Source organism: Macaca nemestrina, chromosome 3 (assembly GCF_043159975.1).
Source record: "Macaca nemestrina isolate mMacNem1 chromosome 3, mMacNem.hap1, whole genome shotgun sequence".
Lineage (NCBI taxonomy): Eukaryota > Metazoa > Chordata > Mammalia > Primates > Cercopithecidae > Macaca > Macaca nemestrina.
In genome coordinates, this window is record NC_092127.1 from 47,353,623 (window position 1) to 47,369,101 (window position 15,479).

Below are 15,479 nucleotides of genomic sequence, written 5' to 3' on the forward strand. Positions count from 1 at the left end.
CGGAGGTTGAGGTGAGCCGAGATTGCACCATTGCACTCTGGCCTGGGTGACACGAGTGAAACTCTGTCTCAAAAAATTAACAAAAAAAGATCATAGAGCATACTTTTGAAATATTTTAGAGAAAGAAGTTATCATCTTCGCTGTGGGGGCTGGCTGGAGAAGTTCCTTCACAGGCAACAATTTGGGGAGTTTGATAGTCTTTGGTAGTATAATATTTAACATGCTTTCTTGTCTATAATTCACTCTCCAAGTGACCCCTGCCCCACAGGTAAGGTTAAAAGTACCTAGCACATTCCTTGCTTTGGTAATTAAGTACTTTTGAAGGCTAGTGTCTAGGATCAGATTATATTCTATTTATCTATACATATTTGTCTTAGCAAATTCAGTGTTTGAGATGAATGATATTCCGGATCATAAACTCTACAACGTGGAGCAGGGAAACAGCACTCCAAATTGCCTCTTCTTTGGTACACTAGAGTAGAGTGTTTTGAGTTGGAATTAACAAGGTCTGTTATTGCGATCTTGAGAGAGATATGAGACTCTTTTATTCACAGACTTTTCAAAGACTAGTCAGCATTATATTTTCAAGGCTTCTAAAATGGACTAATTTGCATCATTCTTGTCATTGTGACTATTTTAGTTGTCAGTCATTTTATTTAAGAAGTGTCCTTTCCTTCCCTCTCATCTCTCTTTCATACTAAGAATGCACTTTTTTCACACACGGAAGCCGTACAAGACACACAAGACTGGAAAAGAAGGCAAAATGGCAAAGTAGGGAAACCCTGTGAGAAGGAGGCCTGAATATGAATAGCACTCTGACATCAACCAACTGTTAATCTGGGCATATTGCTTACTCTCTGTTCTCTGAACCTCCTTTTTCTGATTCTGAATTTTGAGCTTTACCAGCAACATCTACATGTTAGATGTGCTATGTAATCTAGAAGTAATATTTTACTACTGTTTACTCAAAATCAAAATGTAGATCTTGTATATGACCATTCTTAGATAAATAAATACTATTAGTCTGCTAGGGCTGCTGTAACAAAATACCATAGACTGGGTGGCTTAAACAATGGAAGTTTGTTTCTCATAGTTCAGGAAGCTAGGAAGTCCAAGGTCAAGGTTCCAGCCAATTTGGTTTCTGATGAGGGCTCTTCTTCTGGCTATCAAATGACTGACCACATTCTCCCCGTGTGCTCACACAACCTCTTCTTTGTGCCTGTGAACAGAGAGAGCCCACCCTCGTAATCTCATTTAACTTGACCCCTTAGGGGCCATATCTCTAAATACTGCCATTTTGGGGATAGGGTTTCCACATATGAATTTTAGGACAACACAAGCATTTACTCCATAACACTAATATTAAGCCAGTATGGTATTTTTAAAATACCATATGCTCTGCCAAGCTGTGGGATATAAGGGGAATAGAGGATAACAAGAAGCATGAAATCTGCTTCCTATCCTGAAATAATGTATAATCCTGTGAGGAAGAGAAGTCAACAAACATTACATTACAGTTTGAAGAAGACTATGTGGACAGAACCATTTGACTTCTCGGTATGAACAGAAAAAAATGTCAGCAGAAATGATCTACTGTCTGGGAAATCTGGCTCTACGTGTGCCTATAGCAGTTGATAGTGTGGGCAAGACTGTGTGCAGCCCAGTGTCCAGTGCTGGTCTTCTGGACCCCTCCCTAAGCAGCCATGAGTGAAATGGAAGGTTGGATAGATAATAAGAAAGAAGGTTTTTAAAACACATACAGAGATACAGCCCTGCAGCGGAGGTGTGGAGTAGGATGGGGAAATTAATATTATCAATTATGTCCATGCACAAAGACTGGTGTTTCATACATGGTATTTCCTCCAAATTCACATTTGATGGTTGTGAGGATATTTGATGCATTAGAAGTGATTAGTAAAATCAGGGCCAGTGGAGATTGGAATATGTTTGAAATCACCATTGTGCATTGTAGCCTGAAAAATGAGACAGACTCTTTCCTTAGGAAATTAGTCCAATCCATTTAAAAAGGAAAGGTAAAACGTGTTACTTTTTGGTGCCATTTTATAACTTATAACTGTTTTCTTTCTTCTATTTGTAGGTTTGGAGATGTCTCTTTGCAAGAAAGTATTAATCAGGAAAACTTTGAACTTCTACAAGAATATTACAAGATATTTATGGAAAAGATGCCTCCTGATTGTAAGTATGTGAGTTAGAGAAGATAACAATAATGGCTTCTTGATTATAAATCTTTAGAATAGGTCAGACATAGAGGTCACTGGACTAAAGAAGCAGGGGTGGGGATATGAGAGTGATTTTGAAATTATCTGATTTCAAAGACTGATTGCCAAGGTGGCATGGCCAACACCTGCATCATTCTCTTGATTGCCTTCTTGAATGTGTCCTGCTGTTCATTCTAAGACATTAATTGCATTGCCACTAGAAAATGCCAAATAATAAAAATATGGACCTTATAATTACACATTTTAATTAGTCTGATAAAAATTTTGTATAATTCTTAACCATATAAAAGACTTGACTAAAGACTTGACTAAAGATTTAAGTCTCCATTTACAAGCAACATCAGACATTGGACACGCATGTGGGAGAACATCAGATATAACACCAGTTATACAAGGTAATATTAAGTCAGTGTGAATGAGGGAACTAACTTATTAAATATATGTATTGCAGTATTTTGTGCAAAAAAGTTAAGGACCCAAGCCTTTAAAAATGTGTTTTACACGTTTGGAATTTGTCTTGGAGGGGGCTGTTGTTCAATTCTACATTTCTTTTCCCCATTGCATTAAGCACAAAACATTTGAGCAGTCCAAAATCAGAGAGCTTGGAATGTATTTGGAATTCATCTATAAATAGTATAAATATGTTGAGATATTCACAATGATAAGTGAAGTTTTAATAAAGTAGGAAAATTATATTTTAACCAAAAGCTATAATCAAAGTCTACTTGTTACTACTTGTTGTTTAATCATGAACAATTTGCTCACTGATTTATATTCTGTTGTTTAGTTGAAATATGTCAGGTGGCAGAGCGTTTATTCATAACGTAATGAATGTGGTATCAAAATATTACAGTGGCATATGCATGCCCATGTGTGGATAGTTAAAAAATGTCACTTGCAGATTTTATATTATGATTTATATATTTTATTTCAAATCAAATATTATTTTTGGCCAAAATGAACTTAAGTACATGGAGATTCTTTGGCAGCCACATACTTTCAGTATTAAATTTTTTAATGACCTGAAAAGTTAATAATGTAAGTAAAACTATTTTTCTTTAGTAATTAATGAAAAAGAGTTTATTGTAACTTGGATGTTAATGATTTTTTTAACAAACTATAATTTTTATCAAGGTACTGATAAAAATTCTGAGACTTTTTTCCAAATTATATTTTTTGTATTAATTCTTGAAAAGTATATGTGGTCCCCAGTTCAGCAGCATCAGCATCACCAGGAAACCTGTTAGCAATGCAAATCCTCAGGCCCAGCTGTGAATCTACTAAACTCTCCCTGAGTCTCTGTTTTAATGGGCCTTTGAGGTGACTTCTGATTCATGCTAATGTTTGAGAACTAATAATACGCCATCCTTACTCAAAACATATATTATAAATTAGGTTGCTGGCAAAGTCTGTGAAGGGTTCCAGTACTAAAACCAATCATATTGCTAAAGAAATAATGTAGAGGCACTGTTGAAATACAAAATAATTCTACATTCAAGTAGCTCTTCGTAGGAATGTAACTCTGAAAAATTGTAGCCCGGGCAACATGGTGAAACTCCATCTCTACAAAACATACAAAAATTAGCCAGGCATGATGGTGTGCGCCTGTGATCCCAGCTACTCAGGAGGCTGAGGGTTGGGAGGATCGCTTGAGCCCGGGGGGACGAAGCTGCAGTGAGCCAAGATTGTGCCACTGCACTCCAGCCTGGGTGATATAGTGAGACTCTGTCTCAAAATAACAACAACAACAAAACAACATGTGATTCTATATGTTGCCAATTAAATATTAAACAAGTGTTTTTGAAAACATGTAAATATATTTCTCTCCTTGCAAATAAGATGGAATTTTGTATAAAACCAATTGCATTTCATTGCTTACACAGTTGTCTGAACATACTGGATTTTTTTCTGATATTTTGTTTCCTGTATTTTTGAGACAACTCTCTTTGACACAGAATGGAGTTGTAGTATGACTGTGGTTGTGCTCCATAACAAAAGTACAAATCCAATCTATACAATTATAATGACATATGGGTTTATTCCTCCTGTAGACACATTGCAAGCCAAAGAATGATTTGAGTTGTGCTCTATTTAAGGAAAAAAAAAATAATACAGCTTTTATAAGAGTATGAGTAGAGGTTAGGCCATTTGCTAAGAAGGAAAAAACTGTCATGCTGGGTCATATCCATAATCCATATAATCTATTATTTTCCTTCTTTCATAGCGAAATCAAGGGATAATTTGTGTCAATGTTAAAGGATAGGTTAATTTCTTAAACATATTACTGGCCAGGCGTGGTGGCTCACGCCTGTAATCCCAGCACTTTGGGAGGCCAAAATGGGCGGATCACGGGGTCAGGAGATCGAGACCATCCTGGCTAACACAGTCAAACCCCGTCTCTACTAAAAATACAAAAATTAGCCGGGCGCGGTGGCGGGCTCCTGTAGTCCCAGCTACTTGGGAGGCTGAGGCAGGAGAATGGCATGAACCCGGGAGGCGGAGCTTGCAGTGAGTAGAGATTGTGCCACTGCACTCTAGCCTGAGCGACAGAGCAAGATTCCGTCTCAAAAAAAAAAAAAAACCAAAAAAAACCCATATTACTTTCACTTTTTAATTCATTATTGACGTGCTGACTCTTAATTTATTGATCCTCTTTTTAAATTATTTATGAATTAAGCAGGTGAATTCTATTTTGGAAGTAAAAAAGGTTTCTTCTCCAAAGATTTTCTTAACTTTAAGGGATATCCCTGACTTTTGTGATATCAGGACTTAATGATAAATTAATTTTAGCTTATATATTCACTCCCAGTCAAGTAGCTCTCATCTTTTTACTCTTCTCATATAGAAACATTTGTGGACTAAATGTTCTTTCCAAAATGTCTTCTAATTCTGTTATATATGTAGCAATTTTAATTTATAGTCTCAATTCAGCAATCTACAAACATGGAATAGTTTTATTTCAGTAACTACTACCAGTTTTATGAAGCACTCATCAACCTTTAGAAGTTAGTAATTGGGAATAGGAAATGGATAATTAAAGTTGCCAATCAACATGCCCTTTCAATATGTTTAGCATAGTCTAGTGCTTTTAGACTACTTAAAATCTCAGTTTCATTTGGAAGAAATATTCAGCCAAGTTCAGATATTATTATCCTCCACCCCCATCTTCCTTGCAACTGTAGAAAGGCCATTGGTGGAAGTCTTGGTAGGGCTGGGTGGCCTCTGTGTCTTTCTTTCTTTTGGGGAATTCATGGTATCTAGATCTGGGATGTGCCTGTTACAGAGAAAGAGGCCACATATAGGAATCCCAGAAGTTCCTTTCCTGTAAATCTTTGCTGAATCTTCATCTACAGAAAATAATATATTGTTGGTCCTCAGTATCCGTGTGATCTGTGTCCGCAGATTCAATCAACCCCAGATCAAAAATATTTGGGGAAAAAAGTGCAATGACAAAAGTATTAAAATTTTTAAAACATAGTCTAAGAGCTATTTACATAGAATTTATATTGCATGAAGTATTATAATTAATCTAGAGATAATTTAAAGTATAGGGGATGATGTGCTTAGGTTATTTGCAAACACTATGCCATTTTATATAAGAAAATTGAGCATCTGTGATTTTGGTATCTTCTGGAGTTTTGGATCCAATCCTCCTTGGGTACCAAGGGACAACTTATATATCTGTCAGATAGACAAAGCTGTTGATGACTGCTCTATCTGGGCACATGTATTGTGTGTTTCTCCCACCAAATCTCCTCTGCATGTGATGCAGCTCTCAGACAGTTGTTCTGCTGACTCTAAGGCACGAGAAATCTTCAGAAGTTACTTCCCCTCAGGTCCTACCTGTGACACTCACTGGCCCCTTTGATCAGCCTGGGAATTCCAGTGTGGCAGTTATTAGTGCTTCTCCCTTTTCTCGCTCTAATCTTCCTGTTGGGCTTGATGATCTCAGACATCCTTCACGTTCCCTTTTGTGCCTACCTAAAGCATTCAGACACTTACATTTTGTGCTAGAAATAAAATAAAATAGTACTTCTGTAAATCACTAACACAAACTGCTCCGTGTTTAAAGTCACCACCGCATCTTATACATGATTCAGGGCTTCTGAAGGAAGCAGATAAAGCCCCTTCTGTCTTCCTCTTCCCTTTAAGGGAGGAAGAAACAACTCTCAAAGTATTACGGCTAAATTCTGTGTCCTTTCTCTAATAATAATGCCCATATCCTTTGTGTTTTATCTGAAATAAAGAAGAAGGATATTGTCATACGGCTCTAATGAAATTGTACCATAATGATTCCTATGCTAGCACTATAAGGGTGAGCTTACTAGCACTGTGAGCTAAGAAAGAAAACAGGGCTTTTTTTTTTTTTTAACCTGTTCTATACTTTTTATACAATATTTGACATGCCAGTGTTTTGTATATAGTGTTTCATCAACTACATCAATAAGGATTATATACAAAATATTTTTTAGAAAAAGAAATTTAGTATTGTAAGTATTGTAATGAGGGTATGTAGAATGTAGTGTGTGTGTATGTGTGTGTGTGTGTGTGTGTTTATGAACAATTTTCACTGTAAATCTCACATTAAATTTAGCAGATATTGGTGGAGATAATATTACGTGTAAAAGTCTATTCTATTCAGTTTGGATGATGAAAGATGAATAAGATACAGTCGATGCCCTAGTAGCTTTCAATTTAATGACTCAAGGTAATCAAAGAATAATCTACATTAAAGCTAAACCGCTTTCTGAAACAATAGTTGCTCTTTTGGAGTGTTGATTCATTTTCTGAATAATTTAGTTTTGTTGTAGCTGTTGTTCAAACAATTTTACTTTCTACCAACTTCTGACACTCATTGTATAGTTATGCATTGTCACAGATTTTATTTTTGCACTAGGAAAAATAAAACATTATCTGCATCACTTATATTTATAAAAATAAGAAAATAGGATAAGAACCCAATATTTTATAGATAACTAATTTCAGAGGAATTATTTGACTAGTTTTCTATGTAGTCCACATGGAAAACATACGTTATAAAATGAGAACATTCATAAGTGTAAGGAAAGGAGGACTAAGGATCCCATAAGAGGTAGAAATTATTGGAGATTAAGTCAAATAAGCTAAATGAGAAGAATACCATCCACGTGAAAATGAGCAAGAATATCAAATGTGTTGATGAAAGAAGAATGAGGATGAAAGTGAAGCTATTGGATTTGATGATTGTGAATCATTAATGACATTTAATGGAGTCTTTAATAAAAAGCATGGACTGAAATCACATTACAGGCATTTAAGGAGAGGATGCATGTTGTATAATTAGAGAAACAGAGTGGTGAAAGCTACTCTCTTAGGAAACGTAACAGTGGATACAAATAGAGAAATTAAAAAATAGGCTGAATGCAATAGAATCAAGTGAGAGAGTTTTTCTTGAGTCTTTTTTTCCCAAGGTGGTAAATTGATGCATGTTTAAAGACAGTTGGAAATTTCAGGGTGGAAGTTATGGGCAAAGGATCTATACTTGATCCTGCTGAGAGGTTCTAGGGAGGTAACAGTGATGAGGGCCCTGAGACTAGCCAGAAAGCTAACCAGAAGCCATAAGACAGCAGAGGACTAGGCCTCTCATATGATGTAGAGACTGAAAACGTAGTACTCTGGCTTCCAGGGAAAAAGAAATATATGCCATGCTTGGCTGAGGCCCTTTAACGCCTGAAGAATTCCAGCAAAAGGTCACAGAAAACTCTTGAAGACTGATACAAAGGTTTTGAAAGAATCCTAAATGTAGTATGGGGTTGGTCTTCAGACCTCTGCTGATACAACACTTTCTCTCACGTCTCCCGTGGTCCTTTGGTTGCTTCAGAGGAAAAGCTTAAAAAAAAAAAAAAGGCTTTTCCACATCTACCTTACCAACTAAAAATCTGATCAATCATGGTTCTCTCTGATATCCTTTTAAATTCTTTTAGCATAATTATTAAGATATAACCCTTAAATATAATGTGTAAAAGCTGTGAGTGCATGTCAAGGACTTAGGTTTAGTTTAAGTAAACTAACAGTACATTTAGTTAATAGGGCACAATTTATTTATATTAAGGTATTCTGTGTCCTTTGAACTTACATTTTTAGTTAGCATTTTCCATTTTTAGTATTTCAATTTATCTTAAATCTTATTTAAAATATAGATTCATGGAGGAAAGATGGCTTAAGTCAAGGTACAACTAGAAAGAAAATTATAGAAACTAAAAATAATATGAAATTTATAAAAAGTAAAAGAACTCCATTGGGACAAGTAAACCTTCCCATGAGAGGATTTCACAGAAGCAGGTGAGAAGGAGGAGCTTTACTCTAAGTACAATGTGGAATATCTAAAATTGAATTTTGTTAGGTCAAATAATGGAGCAACTCACCCCTAATATTGAATACTCTGTCCAAACAGCCATTGAATATACACCAAATTTTTCCAACACAGGAGAGAACTCTCTAGTACATCAAGATAATTGTTCCAGAACAAGTATGTGATAATGCTTTTCTGAATGAGATTATTAGATTTTGTTTTCAAAACAAAAGAAAAGAACAAAGCTACTAAGATATACAGAATCATATTCCATGTATAATAAACTTACAAATCCATACACATGAGGTTATTGCTGAGAATCAGAAAACTAGCTACAACATTTATAACACAGATTGTGCTCTGGAAGAAATCAATACTAGATTTTGGCAGACTTCTTTAGCAAACTGCATTGTTGGACTCTCCATACTGTTCTAAAGCCACAGACTGTGGAAAAGCAGTCAGTATCACATGTTAACAGATACCTTGTATTAGAAAAGGATAATATCACTGAGAAACAGAATATAAATTGATATATAGTTGGTACATATATCAGGGAGAAGAGTTGAGAGTTGTACTACATTTTATCTGTCTAACGATGAGAATTAAGGCTACTTAAGTGAGTATTTCTTTCATAGTTGTGACTTGATGAGCTCTGTCACAGACCCCAGAAATATATGGTGGAATCAATACTGATAGTACCAGTTGTGTGTGAATTGCATGCTCCATAAACAAAAAAGGGTGCATCTGAATACCAATCCACTTTCTGCTTATTTACCTAAAACTGGAATCATGTGTGTTGACACCCCAATGTGGCTCATTGCTGCCACAAGTTTCAATGTGCTGCTTTCACTTTCTCAGAACATGCCATGGTTGTTATTCCTCATTTCTGCTTTTCAGAGCCCTCTATCCTTAGAAACTATCACTTATCTTGAGCCTGGATTCCCAGACTTCACCCATAAAAGGTCTTCAAACAATCAGATTGTTTCTGATTAGCACAGAGACTTTCTGATATGTTAACTATTTCCCAGGTTCTACAGTAATTTCTAAGTTATTAATCACTTTTCCATACATGGTAATACTCAGTTTCCTCTGAACAGTTCACATTTATATAAAGAGATCTTTTCTGAATGTTAAGAGAGCCTCTCCACATTACAGAACAGTGATTTCAGAGGTGGCCATTTTTCTCTCAACTAAGGTTCAACAGTGACAAAAAGCACTTTTTTTTTTGCCTCAGCCTCCCGAGTAGCTGGGACTACAGGTGCCTGCCACCTCACCCGGCTAGGTTTTTGTATTTTTTTAGTAGAGACGGCATTTCGCCATGTTAGCCAGGATGGTCTCGATCTCCTGACCTCGTGATCCGCCCATCTCGGCCTCCCAAAGTGCTGGGATTACAGGCTTGAGCCACCGTGCCCGGCAAAAAAGCACTTTTAAACTTTGCCGCTTTATCATCATACTCTCCCTTCCAAATATCTCTTTTCTCTCTGCATCATTTTCACTGTCTGTAAACTGAGGAGGAGGTCAAGCTTATCCAAGAAGGGGTTAACCTGCAAACAAGATCAGCAAGAGAAGGGCAATTGAATTAGGATATTAGCCTAGGCTATACTGAGGTAAAATTAAAAAATTATGCCAAGTGCTCATTGGCAGTATTCATCAGGCCCCAGACAGGAAATCAAGAAGTCTAGGAATTTACAGATTAAGCAGAGTTTGGTGAAGTCACCAAGAGTTTAGCAATACTGAGTTGCTACTAACCCAGGTGCTAAAAGGACAAACGTCAGAGGTAGTGTCACCAGAGGCCAAAAGCTGGGGCTATCCCTCTGGATCTAGAATGTTGTTGAGGACTGTCTAGCAAAACCTGGGACCGTGAATGCAAAAGTTTCCCAGTGGGAGCTGGAGCCATAGAAAAGACATAACCACTTCCAGGGGCCCATAAGAAGCAGAAAGGTGGGAGAGCAACAGGCTGGCTTCTATCTTCCTCCTGCCCTTGACTCTCCCTCTGGCTCCTCATTGCCCAGAGTTAAGTGTAAGTTAGCCTGGAAAATGAGGTTTCCTGTGATAAAGAGCAGAATGGGGAATGGTACATATAGAAATGAGGGCACATCAGCAATTGATCAGCATCATCGACCCCTGTGCTACTCAGTATCTTTCCTTGCCTTTTACACATACAAGAGTAATTTCAAACAAATCCATATCTGGCTGTAGGGCCAAGATTCTGTGTTTTACCAAGCCCTCCTGGTAATTCTGCCTGCACAGTAAGACCTGAGAACCACTTGTTTGGATTTATAATATGTGATAGAGTTAGCTGTCAAATTTTAAATGTTACGTTTTTGCACTGCATTATACTTTGGACATGAGTGTAAAAGAAGATGAAATTGCCCAGAATGTTAAAACTGTTCATCTTTTATTTATCTGTTGTTTTAACAAATATTAATAGTTGAATGACCTAAGCAAAACGTATATGTAAAACAACTAAGCAGTAATGATGATTCTGTTCAATGTGAGATTACCTTGATTTATAATGTTAAGCTAAGTAAGTGTATCTAAATTTCCTAAACACAAAGAATAATTTTAATATTACAGGGCTTTATATGTTTTTGTTTGTTTGTTTGTTTGTTTGTTTGTTTTTGAGACGGAGTCTCACTCTGTCGCCCAGGCTGGAGTGCAGTGGCCAGATCTCAGCTCACTGCAAGCTCCGCCTCCCGGGTTCCTGCCATTCTCCTGCCTCAGCCTCCCGAGTAGCTGGGACTACAGGTGCCTGCCACCTCACCCGGCTAGAATTTTTTTTTTTTTTTGTATTTTTTTTTAGTAGAAACAGGGTTTCACCATGTTAGCCAGAATGGTCTCAATCTCCTGACCTCGTGATCCTCCTGTCTCGGCCTCCCAAAGTGCTGGGATTACAGGCTTGAGCCACCGTGCCCAGCCTATATGGTATTTTTAACAAACTTGAAGACATAAGGATTTAAAGATATGAGAAGATACAAGGATTTTCTTAAATTAACACATGAATATCATTCCAGCAGAAACTATACATTAGACTATTACAGAGTAATAAACAAAATTTACTTTTAATAACTTTGTTTTATAAACATCTCAACTGTCATACCATGTAGACACCCAAATATATAAATGAAAAATCCAGTCAGTTGTCCAAATATTTTGCATATTTTATTTAAAACATGAATATTTGGAAACATCAAGACCACTGAGGAATTCTTCATATATTCATATTTGTCATTGCATAGACATATAAAAATGTGTCAAAGAGATTGGAAATTGAGAGAAATTTTATGTAATACTGCAGGACAAGCTTAAGTTTGAAAATGTCCCAAAAAGAGTAGATAAAAGTGGAATTAAAATTTTTCACCACCCATTTTTTCACCTAAACTCATTCCAGTAAGTCTTTTACCCTTGTAACTTCGTGGAAACTGTTTTTGTCAAGAGCCTACATTGTTAAACCCAATGCTCAGTCATTTGCCCTCATCTTCCTTGATCTAGTAACAAGTGTGACATGGTTATTTTTTCCTTCTTTTGTCACTTGGCTTCTTAGCCACTACAGTCTGTGATTTCTCCTGCTCTATGGCTGCTTCTTTTAAATCTCTATTCCTCATTATCTTTCCAACGTCTAATTTTGGAGTGGCCTAGGATTCAGTCCACGGATGTCTACTCTGCTCCCCAATTGAACACAGCCTAGTTACTTTAAATACCTGCTATTAACTATCCGTGTTCATATCTACATCTCCAGCCCATCTCTCTTTCTTAAACTCTTGTATCCTGCTTAACACCTTAATCTTTGTTCCTGATAAGCCCTTAAAAAGCTGTTCTTCCTACAGTCTTCCCCATCTACATTTATATCAATTTCAACGATTTAGTTGCTTTGGGGAAAAAAATAGCCACCCTTGAGTCCCTTCTTTCACATCCCCTTTCCAGTCCATCAGAAAATTTTACTGGCTCCACTTCCAAAATATATGCCACCAGTTATTATCACCTACATTGCTACAACCCTTCTTACCTCTTCTAGGTATGGGCAACAGCTTCCTCCTAGCATCTTTGTTTCTTCTCTCGCTTCTCGTTCAGTCCACTCATATCCACTACATCCAAAGTGACTATTTTAAAATGAAAGTCTCATTATGTGTCTCCTAAAACTTTTCCAATAAACCCCAATGTTGTTAGTTTTGTTGTTTTTGTTGTTGTTGTTTGTTTGTTTTCAGAATAAAAACCTACATTTTTACGGTGGCCTCTAAGGCACCACACAGTCAACCCCTTTGATCCTTTTATCCCTCTCTACCTCTTTCTCTCACTCTTTCCTTACTCTGCTCCACACTGACTCCTGCCCCACATGGACTTGTTGCTGTTTCTTGGGACTTTTTAGTGACTCTTTGCTCTGTCTTAAATGCCTTGCCCCTTAGAGGTCACTCACTCACCTCCTCTAAGTCTTTGCCTAAATGTCACTTTCTCAGTAAGGCCTTTCTTAAACACCCTCTTTGAAATTGCAACCTCTTTCCCCCTGGAACCCTTCTCTCTTAATTTTCTTCTATAGCCTCTACCATCATGCAGCATGCAATATGTCATTTACATTATTTGACAGTGACTCCTTGCCGGAATGTAAGCTCCAGGAGGACAAGCACGTTGTTTCTATTCCATTAACATTTGTTGAATGCGTGGTATAAGCTGTTGGATCTTGGAAGTAATTTAATGAAGACTATGAAAAGTAACATTATTTCTGTTAATAATTGTTGAGTGATACAAGGATTAAATCGTGAAATTATTTTGGAATTCACATTATCACATTGAAGGTTCTGAGAAAGTCTGTAGGATGGCTGGCAAACTTTTTCTGTAAAGAGCCAGATAGTAAATAATTCTAGCTTTGTGGGCCATATGATCTCTGTCATCACTCAACTTGGCTACTATAGTGTAAAATAAGCCATAGACAGTATGTAAATCAGGTCGGGTGTGGTGGCTCACACCTATAATCCCAGCACTTTGGAAGGCTGAGGCGGGTGGATCACCTGAGGTCAGGAGTTTGAGACCAGCCTGGCTAACATGGTGAAACCCTGTCTCTACTGAAAAATACAAAAAAAAATTAGCAGGCATGGTTGCGGGCTCCTGTAATCCCAGCTACTCAGGAGGCTGAGGCAGGATAATTGCTTGAACCAGGAAGGGGGAGGTTGCAGTGAGCTGAGATCGCGCCATTGCACTCCTGCCTGGGCAACAAGAGTGAAACTCTGTCTCAAAAAAATAATTAAATAAAATAAATTTAAAAATGAACATGACTGAGTTTTAATAAAAATGTATTTACGAAAATAAAAAAATGTATGACCTGGGGTTAGCCTGCAAATCATAGTTTGCTCACCCTAATCTATAGTATCTAAATTAATTTTGTTTAAAATAGCTTTTTTTTTTTTCATTATGGGAATAGAAAAAATTATCTGAAACCCTCATTTTCATTTTTTTTTAAGTAAGTGTTCCCCAGGACATAGTTTAAGAAATATTGACCTAGTCCAACCCCATCATTTGCTATGAGGGACTTAGGGTCGTTCACATACCCTTTAGTAGGAGAACAGAGACTAAATTCCATGTTCTCTGACTCCCAGTCAAATGTTCTTTTAATTTATATGCTGCTGCTCCACCATTGCTGTCTAATGGCTTCTGCACTGAATTTAAGATTGTAGATTTTTAAATATTTGAATATTCCAGCACCATGCTTTTATTTTCCATACATATATTTTTACACACTTGTAATTACAAATTTATTTTAAACTAATTGCAGAAGAAACTCTGATGTACTAACCTTTTGAAGTTTTTAATCCTTTTTAGCATTAAAAAGATTGAGAGAATTTTTTACTATCTTTTGAAGTACTTCTGTTGCTTTTTAAAAGAAAAAGTAAGAAGAAATAATATCCAATTTTTATTTCCTCAATGCATGTTAAATCACAGACATAGACTTTTAATGTCCCTTAAATTTTAGACTACATCAAATTATGAAATACAAACAGCAGTACAGGCAGCAAAGATAGACACACATACACACATACAAAGATCCACCTGCTTGGCCAACCAGGCATCAATCTACGTTACTATCTATGTTACTCGGTGGTCCTCATAAATTATAGTCATCAAATCTTTTAGGTAGCCTTATTCTGCTGTAGTATGTGTAGGCACAAACTTAGATGTCTTGCCTTTCAATTAGCCTTACATTTTCTTCATTATTTCCTCTTGACTGAGGCTCTCATCTTTTTTGAATGTCTAACTCTTGCATTCCAGATTCTACTACTCATCAAAGATTGGCTGGCCTCCCAGTATACCAGTCTAGTAAGTCTGCACTTAGTGGCATGAAATCAAAAGACATAAATTCAATTGAAAGCTCACTTAGGTGAGTCACTTGGTGTTTTCAATGCCTGCATTTCATTATCAGCCAAATCAGAATAATTACTTTGTATATACCTTGTATTTCAAAGTACATTCTACCATTATCTCACCAGGGAAAAGAAGTTAGTATTAAAATTTCCACTGTCAATTTCTGTGACTAAAAAGTGTCAAATGTACTTATAAATATTAGAGAGATGGTTAAGATGATAATTGTGGTACACTTTCAGCTTTTCAACACAGTCATATATCTGCTGTGTACAAACAACAGAAACAAACAACAATCTAGTTAAATTTGATCGTGAAGTTTTTTCAGTAGTTTGAACGAAACTTCATCTCTTCTCTATCCAATAGTCTCTCTCCTTCTCTGTCATTTCTGTAATCTTTGCAATCTATGTTGACTTATCTTATTTTTTTCATGAAATCACTGATTCTCTGATAATCTTTCAAACAAAGCATACTTTTTTCTTTCTGGAATGCCTCTATAGGTGAGCTCCTGAAATCATCATTAGGATAAGTTCTTTGGTCCCACACTGCAAAGTAAGATG

General features: G+C 36.6%; 1 protein-coding gene across 11 annotated transcripts in view; it reads left to right on the forward strand.

The window, feature by feature from the left end:
* The window catches only part of LOC105493295 (inositol polyphosphate-4-phosphatase type II B), an 822,839-nt gene that overhangs the window by 730,436 nt on the left and 76,924 nt on the right, over positions 1 to 15,479 (forward strand). For all 11 annotated transcript variants that reach the window (XM_011760836.3, XM_011760835.3, XM_011760841.3 and 8 more), the window contains one exon: positions 2,099 to 2,196. In XM_011760836.3, coding sequence (XP_011759138.1) covers positions 2,099 to 2,196 — 98 coding nt within the window. The remainder of the gene's footprint in view (positions 1 to 2,098; positions 2,197 to 15,479) is intronic.